Below are 14,568 nucleotides of genomic sequence, written 5' to 3' on the forward strand. Positions count from 1 at the left end.
TACAGTGGTGCTATGAATCTGGAATGTGATCCGGGAAATACATTAAAAAAAAAACTAAAATGTGAGCCCCTTCTCAAAAAAAAATTAAAAAAAGAATTGCAATATAAAGCCTTGAAAGCCCACATTTCCCTAGTGTCCTTTACACAAGACCTACATTTTCAATTTTCACATTCTAAATTACCGTATTTTTTGGACTATAAGTCGCAGTTTTTTTCATAGTTTGGCGGGGGGTGCGACTTATACTCAGGAGCGACTTATGTGTGAAATTATTAACACATTACCGTAAAATATCAAATAATATTATTTAGCTCATTCACGTAAGAGACTAGACGTATAAGATTTCATCGGATTTAGCGATCAGGAGTGACAGATTGTTTGGTAAACGTATAGCATGTTCTATATGTTATAGTTATTTGAATGACTCTTACCATAATATGTTACGTTAACATACCAGGCACGTTCTCAGTTGGTTATTTATGCGTCATATAACGTACACTTATTCAGCCTGTTGTTCACTATTCTTTATTTATTTTGAATTGCCTTTCAAATGTCTATTCTTGGTGTTGGGTTTTATCAAATAAATTTCCCCAAAAAATGCGACTTATACTCCAGTACGACTTATATATGTTTTTTTCCTTCTTTATTATGCATTTTCGGCCGGTGCGACTTATACTCCGAAAAAATACGGTATATTTTGTGAACAACATTTCTCATAGTATTGTTTTATAGCTGTAGTTGGAATATTGAGGATACAAATAATAAATAAGATGGCCTATCAAGTCTCTACAAACTAAAAAGCACCTGAATAAATATTCAACACCTTGAGGTGAAGATTCATTTTTTTAAACTATCATCTTTTTCCCTGCATATCAGATGCACCTTGTTTATGTAGTGGTTCCGCCTCCCCAAACATAGTCAAAGATACTGGATGACAAGAGAGGTTCACGCTAATCATTTTATTCCTGCTGATGCCAGATATTTAAGTATAATTATAGATAATAAAGCAATAGCAGTGTGTTGAAATTGTTTTCCTACATTTGTTTAAATTTCTATTTTGATTCTTTTGTTTTTGTGTAGCGACTGTGATTTAGAGGTTGAGCGTTTACCTGTGAGTTAGAGCCAGCCCAAGACAGAAGAGTTTCCAATGCTGCCGTTGCAAAGTACGTCTTGCTGTAAGGTATAGAGGGCTGTATTGCAGATGCCAATAAAAGGCTGATTCGTGCATCCATCGTTTATCCTTCCTCATCGTCATTCCACCAACATTATGATATTTATACCAATATCTAACAGAGCAGCTGTGGTATTTTTTTTAACTTCCTGACTACAATGACAATAATTAAGCATGCGCAAATCTCTCTTCCGGGAGCATTCTAAAACAATATAGCTGTATTTTGTTAATAGCTGTGATGGATGGATGGATGCTTTTATTTTAAAGCTTATTTTGCTTCTTTTTTTTGTTTGTTTTCATTATATTTGGATGTAATTGTTGGCTTATATGATATCATTAAGTAAGACTACATATTATGTTGAAGGGGGCAGGAAAATATACGATTTTTCTTCATCCTGCTCTTTCTCAGGCATTGGTGTGTAAATGTATAATTGAATAATTGTGGTATAATTGTCTATCGATCAAAGATGCACATCAATGAAGGAGATAAATAAAAATGAAATGAAATGAATATAATGTCACTGTGTGAACGTTTTAATGCCGTGTAACTAGACAGTAGTTTTTTAACATTGCTGTTAGTTTATTGAAAGGTAAAACTGAAAAATAAGCTATAATATACACGGTTTGTGTTAATGTTTTACGGTGGCAGTTGGTATTTAGCAATGTCAACTCGGGTATGTGTGATCGTTTTCCTCAAAATATGCTAATTGTAAGATTATAGTACAAGAATGATATAAATTGTAACTGCAAACAGGTAAGGTGTCTCAAATTTGCGGTTCGGTCCACAGGCCTATATTTTGTGGCCTTTACTTAACTTCATAGTTTTGTGTAATTGCAGCCCACATACCCTTGGCAGCTAATAGTTAAAAACAATAATGCAATCTTGTATAATGCTGGAAAAAACACTAACTACTAATTTAGTCACATGGTTAAAACGTGAATCTGAAGTGAAACTTTGTGCGAACCAGTCTCAACCGGCCTCTACCTCCCGCGGCCCCCCGTTAAATTGTGCAATTTTATTTAAAAACTTTAAAAAAAATAATCACATGTACGTAAGTATTTACAGCTTTTGCTCACTCCTTTGTTGATGTAACTTTGGGCAATTACAGCCTCAAGTCCTTTTTAATACGATGCCACAAGCTTGGCACACCTATCTTTGGACAGTTTTACCAATTCCTCTTTGCAGCACCATCTGTCTGGATGGAAAGCGTTGGTTTTCATCAAGGATGTCTCTTTACATTACTGCCTCCATCTTTCCCTCTATCCTGATAAGTCTCCCAGTTCCTGCCGCTGGAAAACATCCCCACAGCATGATGCTACCAGCCCCATGCTTCACTGTAGGGATGGTATTGGCTTGGTGATGAGCGGTGCATGGTTTCTTCCAAACATGATGCCTGGCATTTACACCAAAGAGGTCGATCTTTGCCTCATTAGACCAGATCATTTAGTTTCTAATGGTCTGAGAATCTTTTAGCATTTTGGCAAACGTTTTCTAGGAAATGGCTTCCGTCTGGCCATTATACCATACAGGCCTGATTGGTGGATTGCTGCAGAAATGGTTGACCATCTGGAAGGTTCTCCTGTCTCCTTAGAGGAATACTGTAGCTTTTACAGAGTGACCATCGGGTTCTTGGTCACCTTTCTGACTAGACTAAGAATGTTCTGACTAGACTAAGAATGAATGCAGCAATGTACAGAGACATCCTGGATGAAAACCAACGCTTCCCATCCAACCTGATGGATGGAGCCTGAGAAATGCTGCAAAGAGGCACGGGCGAAACTATCCAAAGATAGGTGTGCCGAGCTTGTGGGATCATATTCAAAAAGACTTAAACTGCACTTTTTTGGGAATTTTGCCTATCGTTCAAAATCATTTTGACAGACAAGAACACAGATGATAAAAAGTGCTTGAAAGATACGGCTAATGGGAGTCACGGCTGTAATCTTCAAAGCTCTCTAAAACAACTTCAAAACCCTCCATCAATGTTTTATATACACACTTAAAGTGTATATATAATGTAGTAACGGACACGTTCATAAAAATATGTAATATGTACATTTTAATCATTGCCGGAACTAATTCCACGGCGCATTAATTTCTGTTTCCATAGCAGCGCACTTCCAACTTCTGGCAACAACTGTGTGTCCTACTTCCGGAAACAAAGGCGTGTGTGTGTTCTAATCATGGCAGATTTGGTATCAAACAACGAAGACGACTGGTTTTGGGCAAATGAGGATTCACAACCCTATCTCCTTCATCCCATGGCTGCTTCTAGAAGCCAGCATGAAGGTAGAGTGAGACGTTGAGGCAGACGGAAGCCGAGAGAGTGAGGTGAAAGTGACTCGAAGCTGCAAAATGTGGAATTTGAAGCCATGCTATTTCGACATAAATGGAGTGCTTACCTAAATAAACTGGAAAAAATGTCCCTGGCCAGCTGGACCAGACAGACAACTGTCCATCGAGGGAGTCACACTTTATATTGATCATGATACACGCAGCATGTCATGCTTGTATTATGACACACAGCATATGCTGTCTGGCTAGCTGTGTACAATGAAAACACACTAAATGTGGGCTAACACTTTACAGATACTGTAATATGATTGTACATGTTTTTCAGTCAGTAAGATTGGTGTCTTATCACATTGTTTTGTGCATTACAAACTCAAACATGTTTCGTGCTGATGTAGACGCAAGCTTATCTCTTGCCGTAGTTAGCTTCTACGGCTAATACCTTAGCATGTCGATATGTTACAATGCTAGAAAAAGAGCTCCTCAGTGTTTGCACTTACAATAACAATGTCGCTACAGTTTGGTTATTATACAGGTTACAGAACATAAATTAAGTATTGTTGACAGTTTTGAATGCATTTTAAAGTGATTTAAAGGTAGAATTGATTGCTCCCATTAGCTGCATTGCTAGCCACCTAGAACGAGCCCAAGTTTTACAGGCTAGAATGCAAAAAATACAAAAAAGTATTTTTGTCTCTCATAATGATTGTGAACAATAGGCAAAATTCCCCCCAAAAAGTTTTGCAAAAACAAAAAAAAGTACGTTGTCATTATGGGATATTGTCTGTAGAATTTTGAGAACAAAAATGAATCTATTCTTGTTTGGAATAAGGCTGTAACATAACAAAATGTGGAAAAAGTGAAGCGCTGTGAAATACTTTCCGGATGCACTGTATAAGCATCTCAACGTAAACTTAAATTGGAATTTTGGATCAGATCCAAATGAAAATTGGTTTCACATTGGCTTCACATTTTGTCTGACCTTATACATAGATGTAGTTTATGAGAAAATATTGGGATTTTTTTTCACAAGATCATCAATGTGTGGACTCTCACCAAAAGTGGATAAAACATTCATGAAGGCATCTCATTAAAATATAATTAAATATGATTTTTTCATCAAAAAGCTTGAGCCACGATTCCACACAAACGAGAAAAGGCCAAGGAAACACAGCCCCAGACTAATGAATTTGGCAAAATTAAATATCCATATACTGCTTAAATACTACACTATTGACTGCAGTCCAAACTTTACTTTAAACACTTTGCAGTGCAACAAGATCAGAATGTAACAATTTTAGATAAGCACCCCCACAAGAGAACTGCAGGTATACTATGGGTGCTGTCGGCAATAAGATACCATTGGTACTCTTTGTGCCAGGTATCTCCTCAATCACATTTCTATTGTTCACCTCTAGTCAGATTATATTCTGTGTGTCCACCGTCTTTCCCTTACCTCATATGGGACACGATTGCATTCATTGATGCCATAATTCAGTTATTATTGTTCTCTAATCCTCCTTAGCCTGTACTTTCATCCCGTGGCTTTAAATGTCATTATTAGCGTCTTTAATTTTATCTCTCTCTGCAGGCCTGATTGTCATCTTGGAGTTTTAATTACAACTTAGAAACATGATTAGATCAGATCACCTGTGCAAATCAAACCCCTGCCAAGTCAAAACAATCCAGTCGACCTTCATGCATGCTTGAGGTGAAAGTCTGTTCCGAAGAAAAAAAATTATCTGGGCTATTGGTGCACAAGATGTTTGTTTGAGGCATTCTGGGTTGGTTGCTTTGTGAGTTCTCGCATATTATGATTCCAAAAGGGTTCTTTAACACTGCTGGGAATTAAAAATCAGTCAGGAAAACTTTTGAAGAGACAGGTGTCATCTTACTGTATTTTTCACGTGAACCATCTTTTCTCTCCTACATCATATGACATGTTTCAAAGGGTTTGGGACCAAAGGTGTCCTACTTCTCTCAGTTGTGAAGAGATTATTCGCACTTCATTGATGCAAGCTACTACACTATTCGCACACAGCTGTCACGGGGGACGAGTCAATGGGCAAGTCAAAATCACTCATTATTTCCACGTCCATCAGTAAGCGTCCCTCACTACTCCATTTTAGGACACTGTCAACAACCCAGGATGTCTTCCAGCTGTACATTGCCTGCTCGCTTGAGAGTTTGACAGACAGTGACACGTGACAGACTTTTTTGAGTATGACTGTTTTTTCTTGTACTGATGAGAGGTCAAGGGAATGGGATAATGCAATAGGATGAAAGTAAAGAGCAGAAGGACAAAGTGAACATCAGGACATGATGGCTTGCTGTCATGTAGTAAGGGAGCAACACTGCCAGAAAGAAGAAACTGCCTTGGAAAATGTTTTCAATACTAAAGGATCTAAATAACGTAATATAGGGAGAATATGTATAAGGCGATAATGACTTTAACATTTGACATGAAATTACATAGATTCTAAAATCAATTATCCATCCATCCATCCATTTTCTACCGCTTATTCCCTTCGGGGTCGCGGGGGGCGCTGGAGCCTATCTCAGCTACAATCGGGCGGAAGGCGGGGTACACCCTGGACAAGTCGCCACCTCATCGCAGGGCCAACACAGATAGACAGACAACATTCACACTCACACACTAGGGACCATTTAGTGTTACCAATCAACCTATCCCCAGGTGCATGTCTTTGGAGGTGGGAGGAAGCCGGAGTACCCGGAGGGAACCCACGCAGTCACGGGGAGAACATGCAAACTCCACACAGACTACTCAGGACCTTCGTATTGTGAGGCAGACGCACTAACCCCTCTTCCACCGTGCTGCCCAAAAAACCAATTATATTCCATTAAATTGTAATCAACATAGCCAGAGTGACGTTATGACATTTTTAAAAATGGTAACTAGGAATCCTAACTATATTTAAATTAAACTGGCTGTGTCATGCTGCATGCAAACATTCACAGTCATTTGATTTAAATTACTTTACATTAGGTACATTCTTTTTCTATATATTACACTGATAAAATATTGTCTTCTCTTCTCATTTTCTCAGTGGTACTGTATTTTTCAGACTACAGGGCGCACTTAAAATCTTTTCATTTTCTCAAAAATCGACAGTACGCCTAACCAGGTGCGCCTAATGTACAGATTAATTCTTGTTGTGACCTTAAAGCAATTCTATTTGGTGCATGGATGACAAGTGTGATCGGTAGATGGCAGTCACAAGTAAGAGTTACATGTGGACTGCAGACGTCTGTTCAAAAATTACTTTAGCAGGTAAAGGTTAGCAAGCAAGCCCAAAACGTTGATATTTCATTGAGAATATATAACATTACACACAGCGCTCAAAAATGTGTCGACATTTTTAGTATGACTTTACGTGGAAATAAGCCGCAACCGCTTGAGGGATTGTCGGCGCATTACGGCTACCGTAGTCAGGCGTGCAGTGCTTTAAAATGCAGATATTATTATAGTGTGTGTATAAGGACCCCAAAATAATAACTATTAGAAGACATTATCTGGCGTTTTGTTGCAAAACCAACTTTTCTTACCTATTGGTACTTATGTGAGATTTGCATAAATCCCAAGAATTTGCACACATCCGCCATTACAGCCCACGCAGTAGTCAATAAGCTCCTTGTTTTTTTTCCTATCCTTTTGTTGTGGGGCACTCATCCTCCGCTATTACCATTTCTAAGTTCTAATTTATATCTGTCAGTAGACTCACTGTGGAAGGGCTAAAAAAACTACCAATACAACAAATAAAACCGCCTACAAAACGGTGCATCCCGAAGAGACGGTCAGAAAGCGGCTTGAAGATGGTCAGGAAAACATAATCTATGCAACATTTTGACTAAAGAACCACCATTACATGGTATGTAGACCACAATAAAGTGTTTTAAATCATAAAATGACCCTTTAATGCGCCTTATAATACGGTGCACCTTTTGTATGAACCCACTCATTTGACGAAAAACAAATATTTTCTGTACATGGAAGTCCTCGCAGACACATCACTGACAATGCTTCATTCTAGGAATAACAAGAACAGTTTAGCTTAATCTGTGGCACCTTTTAATCTTATTAAGTCTGGACTGTCAATTACCCACTTACAGAGGATTATTCATATTGCTACACTACTGTCTGGTAAATATACTGTAATATTCCCTAATGTAAATTAGTCACTTATCTTTTTAAGCCTGCCAGGGATGAAATCCTTTAGCACACGTTACTTACTGTAAATGTGGTTTGAAAAAGCTTAAGTAAACAAGCCGCAGGGGCAGGTGTTATTTCTGATAGTGTATAGTAGAGGTGTGGGAAATAATAGATTTTCAGATGCATCGCAATTCGGACATGGACGATTATAAAATCGATTAGTAAACGTCAATAATCGATAATCGATTTACTTACTCTAAATAAAGTAGTGCTGACAGTTCTAAAATTTGGCTGACTGCAGCGAGCCACCTCACCGAGAGATTCGACCAGCTCCTTTATTATAGGGCACTTACGTTCCAGTTTTGCACATATTTACATTAATTTAGTAAATGTACTGTAAGTCACCTGTTTCTTGTTTCAAATGCACTGTTTTCAAAAGTTGCAAGTAATAAACACTTATTTAGTGAAACGAAAAGAAATGTAAAACTGCATCAATTGTACATAAATTAAAGGTGCATCAATAATCCATTTTTAATCGAATCGTAGCTCCTGAATCGTAATCAATCGAGAGGTGACCAAAGATTCCCACCTCTAGTGTATAGATGGTGCAATAAAATAGAGTAAACATTACAATTGACTTGGTAGTTACCTGCTCTTGGTTCAACTGTCTTGTTGCCATTCTGGTCCATAAAGACGAACCTTCCTCCAGTGAAGTCAGAGCCGTAGTCAGACAGGTACAGAAGCGACGTGTAGTCAAATGAGCCATATGTCACCTGAAAGAAAGCGAAACAAACACAGAATCTGGTTATTACTTAAAGTTATAAATCCCCCTGAATAATGGAGCTATTTTCCCTTTTGTAACAAAAATTTAATGAGGACTCAAACTTGTTGGTTTGATGGAACACTAGAATCAAACCATTTTCATAGCACAACACATTTTGAATTAACAAGGCAAAGGCACGATGGGTTTTAGAATGATGGCTGCAGTCTATTTTGGTAAACCAGACAAAACATTCAAGCACGCTTGCTTGATGAGACATTTAATGGCATTGGGTGAAACTTGGCATTGTTGACTTCTCATTTGTGCCTTTCCTGCAAATCAAAATGTATAATGGTGCCAACAAAATGCCACCACAGGAATTTATAGTCACCGACTCACTGAAAATACCCAAACTAAACGAAAAACAGTGACCTAAACAGTTGTCAGCTACAGTATATTTGTTGGAAGAGGTAGCAGGCAAGGGATTCTTCAATATTTATAGGGCTAACTGGATTACCACTACCACCAGGTAGCTGAAAATTGAGACAAAATTAAATTGTGTACTTCTACAAAGTTATGTAGCACAGGCATTTGATTTGAGAACTTAGATCTATTTGAGACTAAATGCCCCCCCATAGTCGTATGCATTACTAATAAAGCTTAAATGAGTAAATTGACGTGGATGCAACAGTCATTTGAGTCTTAAGGATGAATTCCAGGGTGTTTTCAGTCTTGGTTGTCCCAAACTGAAACAAAGAGAGTGATTATTTAGACCAGTCATCACCAACTTTTCCAAGCCCAAGATCCCTGGTCTCAGTCTAAAACCAAACCAAACCAAAACTCATATATATATATATATATATATATATATATATATATATATATATATATATATATATATATATATGTATATATGTATATATGTATATATATATATATATATATATATATATATATAGTACCAGTACCAAAATGTATATCGTACTAAAAATGTCAATATTGGCTTTATTTTGACAGAAAATCTTACACTACATTAAACATTTTACAATGTTAAAATATAAATTAAAATGCATTAAATACATTGGGCTTTTCTTGTTGCACACAAAGAACAAATTACAATTTTCCATATTGCATATAGTCTGCATAATCAAGGATTAGATTAGAATAGAACAGAAAGTTTTACTAACATTATATAATATTATTTATGATTTATGGTTGCCACTCCTGGTCTGTGTTTTAAGAAAAATACAATTACTAATAAGTAGGGATGTCCGATAATGGCTTTTTGCCGATATCCGATATTCCGATATTGTCCAACCCTTTAATTACCGATACCGATATCAACCGATACCGATATATACAGTCGTGGAATTAACACATTATTATGCCTAATTTGGATAACCGGGTATGGTGAAGATAAGGTACTTTTAAAAAAAAATAATAAAATAAATAAGATAAATAAATTAAAAACATTTTCTTGAATAAAAAAGAAAGTAAAACAATATAAAAACAGTTACATAGAAATTAGTAATCAATGAAAATGAGTAAAATTAACTGTTAAAGGTTAGTACTATTAGTGGACCAGCAGCACGCACAATCATGTGTGCTTACGGACTGTATCCCTTGCAGACTGTATTGATATATATTGATATATAATGTAGGAACCAGAATATTAATAACAGAAAGAAACAACCCTTTTGTGTGAATGAGTGTAAATGGGGGAGGTAGGTTTTTTGGATTGGTGCACTAATTGTAAGTGTATCTTGTGTTTTTTATGTTGATTTAATTAAAAAAATAATAATAAAAAAATAAAAATAAAATAAAACCGATACAGATAATACAAAAAACCGATACGGATAATTTCCGATATTACATTTTAACTAATTTGTCGGCCGATATCTCTACTAATAAGTACTAAAAACAACAACATGGATAAATGTGCACAAATAAGCCATGTAGCAGATAAACCACATTTATTAAAGACAAAACACAAATTGTAGGAATTTGTGACAAAATGTCGTCATGTCACTTGCATTAGTTGACGCTAATTGGGCAGTTTTACTCCGCTAATATTTGGCATCAAGCCAAGCAGCTGTGTGCACTTCTACCTATCTACATGTTACGTATCTGTGTGTTTGTGAGAATGGCAACGTGTTGTCAGTGAGTGAGTGGGTGAGTAAAGAGAGAGAGAGAGGTAGCGCTTGCACTGCGCAGTAGAATAATGAACGGGTCTGGTTGCGTCCTGCAAAACTAATAATAAGGCAACCATATTGTCACGAATCGGTGGCCTCGTCATTCTGACCCGAAAGTGAAGCTTAGCAGAGCCTATTGCCGGGTGAAGTGGAAGGAACGTCTGTCCAGTGCTTCTCGACTACGGTCTGCACCAGAGCTAAACAGCAGGACAGGTGTATCAACTACATTATTACCTGTCACTCTTTATATCTCCTTGTGCAGATCTGAATGCTTATTAACTAAATGTGTACCTAAGTTTGAAGCAACGGTGGTAATACTAATGGCCACATTTGGCGAGGCGTGTTTTAAAGCAGCTGCTGAGAGAGAAGTGTATGTGTGTGTGTGTGCTCCTTTAAGAACGTCAGTATGTGGGGTGAGTGATGTGAGTAAGTGAGTGGACAAGTAGGGAGAGATAGCAGTAGCATATGCAGGAGTTTTAATAGCATGGTGGATGTCCTAGTGTGACCTGTGGAAATTATAAATAATGTGACCAAGTTGTAGCTAATCGATGGCCTCGCCATTTCGACCAAAGAGCGGAGTAAAGGTAAAGTGAACGATGTTACCCCCGACAAAACATCGGCCCTGGAGAAAACGTCTTCCCTGCGTTCCTCGACCACGGTCTCGGAGCAGACAACCAGGACAGGTGTAAAACAGCATTTGCAGCGCGGCGTATCCCTGTTTAAAGTTAGTTTTGAAGTCCATATACTTCCATATTGTGCTTCACGCACACTCTTTATTAACCAGTAGAATTTTCATTTTTTGCCATTCTTCCCCACCACGATGTTATTGCTTGTATGCACTTTGTGTGTGCATTTTGACACACTCAACATCATGTACCTCGGCTCTGTAGTCACCGCCGCACAGCGGCAATCCGATGAAAGAATGGAACCGGTACTTTTCAAATGTGGTATTGTACCGATTTCAATTGATTAGTACCGCGATACTTTATTAGTACCTGTATACCGTACAACCCTAGTATATATATATATATATATATATATATATATATATATATATATATATATATATATATATATATATATATATATATATATATATATATATATATATACACAGTATACATACCGTATTTTTCGGACTATAAGCCGCAGTTTTTTTTTCATAGTTTGGCCGGGGGTGCGACTTATACTCAGGAGCGACTTATGTGTGAAATTATTAACACATTACCGTAAAATATCAAATAATAGTATATACTGTAGCTCATTCACGTAAGAGACTAGATTTATAAGATTTAATTGGATTTTGCGATTAGGAGTGACAGATTGTTTAGTAAATGTATAGCATGTTCTATATGTTATAGTTATATAAATGACTCTTACCATAATATGTTACGTTAACATACCAGGTACGTTCTCAGTTGGTTATTTATGCGTCATATAACGTACACTTGCAGCACGGTGGAAGAGGGGTTAGTGCATCTGACTCACAATACGAAGGTCCTGAGTAGTCTTGGGTTCAATCCCAGGCTCGGGATCTTTCTGTGTGGAGTTTGCATGTCCTCCCCGTGACTGCGTGGGTTCCCTCCGGGTACTCCGGCTTCCTCCCACTTCCAAAGACATGCACCTGGGGATAGGTTGATTGGCAACACTAAAGTGGCCCTAGTGTGTGAATGTGAGTGTGAATGTTGTCTGTCTATCTGTGTTGGCCCTGCGATGAGGTGGCGACTTGTCCAGGGTGTACCCCGCCTTCCGCCCGATTGTAGCTGAGATAGGCTCCAGCACCCCCCGCGACCCCAAAGGGAATAAGCGGTAGAAAATGGAGGGATGGATAACGTACACTTATTCAGCCTGTTGTTCACTATTCTTTATTTATTTTAAATTGCCTTTCATATGTCTATTCTTGGTATTGGGTTTTATCAAATAAATTTCCCGACTTATACTCCAGTGCGACTTATGTTTTTTTCCTTCTTTATTATGCATTTTCGGCCGGTGCGACTTATACTCCAGAGCGACTTATACTCCGAAAAATATTGTGTGTGTATATATATATATATATATATATATATATATATATGTGTATGTGTAAGTGTATGTGTGTGTGTGTGTGTGTGTGTGTATATATATATACACAGTATATTTATATATGTATATACACAGTATAGTCGAGGTTTCTGGGGTTTATCCGTTATACAGCGCTTAATACCGGGGCATATGTTAGGTCAGAAAAAACACAGAGGCTATATCATCCCTACAAGCCTGTTTCGCAGGTTTATTGAAGTGTTTTTTTAGTGAACTGTTTATTGAAGTGTTTTATTGAAGTGACACTTCAATAAAATCCCCTGACCAGCAGGGAAACCTGTGAAACAGGCTTGTAGGGATGATATAGCCTCTGTGTTTTTTCTGACCTAACGTGTGTGTGTGTGTGTGTGTGTGTGTATATATAATAAATGATAAATGGGTTGTACTTGTATAGCGCTTTTCTACCTTCAAGGTACTCAAAGCGCTTTGACACTACTTCCACATTTACCCATTCACACACACATTCACACACTGATGGAGGGAGCTGCCATGCAAGGCGCTACCAGCACCCATCATATATATATATATATATATATATATATATATATATATATATATATATATATATATATATATATAAGTGTGTGTGTGTGTGTGTGTGTGTGTGTGTGTGTGTGTGTGTGTGTGTGTGTGTGTGTGTGTGTGTGTGTGTGTATACACTGTATATGTGTGTATATGTATATACGTATATATAACTTTTTTTTTTTAAGACAAAGCTTTGTGTTGTGATTATTGGTTGATTGGTCAACATTTTTTTCTCATTTTGCGTTTGTGAGACGAGCGGGTGAAGTGTGCCGCCGGGTGTCCAGAGCGGCTGGATGTGAGGCTGAAGAGTGAGAGGCGAGGCGTGCAGTGTTAAGGTGTTAAAATGTTTGCCTGTTGGTGGGTCTCTTTGTCACTCTACGGGTGGGGGTGTCACTGATGTCATATTTATAAATTATTTTTTTCTAATATTTTCACAAACGACCAGTAGGGTCCCAGCGATCGACTGGTTGATCGCGATCGATGGGTTGGCGACCCCTGATTAAGACGGCCAGATGCCTTGGCTTAAATACTGAATTTGCAATGTGTCTTCTTTAGTCCCATGAATGTAGCTGTGTCAGGACTGTAAATGAAGAGGATATGCCACTATTAAACAACAATTAGAACTGCATGTACACGTTAGAACATGTAACCTACCAGCATGTGTGGTAGATGGGTAACATCTACCACACAGCATTTGTGGTAAACTTTAAAAATGAAGTCGTTCAATGTCAACAACATTCAAAAATGTTTTAACTCTAGTGTGCAGTATGCCAAAATCTTGGTTTGGTAGGTATCTAGAGCTTAAGTAGGCGTGCAGGATGAATATGAGAATTTATGATCTCATAACAATAAATCCGATAACATTAAAAAAATTATCAGATATGTATTGTTTAGTGCTACAATGAGGTAAGATTACCTGTAATGTGCGGTAGGTGTGGTTAAGTAAGCAAATCAAGTGCTCATTTACTCCTACCTCAAGTAGCTGAGCTCAGTGTGCTGTAAACAGCTGTGCTGAAGTGGACGAGTTTGGCCCAAATTACATTATGTTAGTGGTTTGCTAACATTTACAGTAGGTGTGGAACAGTTTAAAAACATCTATGGCTTAGATCTTATCACAGTTAGTGGTAACAATTTTGGTTTGGTTCAGTGTACATTTTTTTTTTAAACCCCCAGAATAATATATCCCCATAATGCACCATTACCATTTTTTTTTTACTAATTATTTAATGTATAGTTACAGAGCTGCTAACATTTGGGGCCTGATTTACTAAGGTCCAAATTCCACGCGCTAAACGGCATGTGCAAACAATAAAATAGCGCGTACTATTAGTGGGCCTTTTGCGTGTGATCTACTAAGACTGCGTGCACAATTGTACAGTT

General features: G+C 37.6%; 1 protein-coding gene across 4 annotated transcripts in view; it reads right to left on the reverse strand.

Moving 5' to 3' along the window:
• ogfod3 (2-oxoglutarate and iron dependent oxygenase domain containing 3) overlaps positions 1-14,568 on the reverse strand; it is a 101,753-nt gene that overhangs the window by 49,725 nt on the left and 37,460 nt on the right. For all 4 annotated transcript variants that reach the window (XM_061967240.2, XM_061967239.1, XM_061967241.1 and 1 more), the window contains exon 8: positions 8,282-8,405. In XM_061967240.2, coding sequence (XP_061823224.1) covers positions 8,282-8,405 — 124 coding nt within the window. The remainder of the gene's footprint in view (positions 1-8,281; positions 8,406-14,568) is intronic.

This window comes from Nerophis lumbriciformis, linkage group LG11, assembly GCF_033978685.3.
Source record: "Nerophis lumbriciformis linkage group LG11, RoL_Nlum_v2.1, whole genome shotgun sequence".
In the NCBI taxonomy this organism is placed as follows: Eukaryota; Metazoa; Chordata; class Actinopteri; order Syngnathiformes; family Syngnathidae; genus Nerophis; species Nerophis lumbriciformis.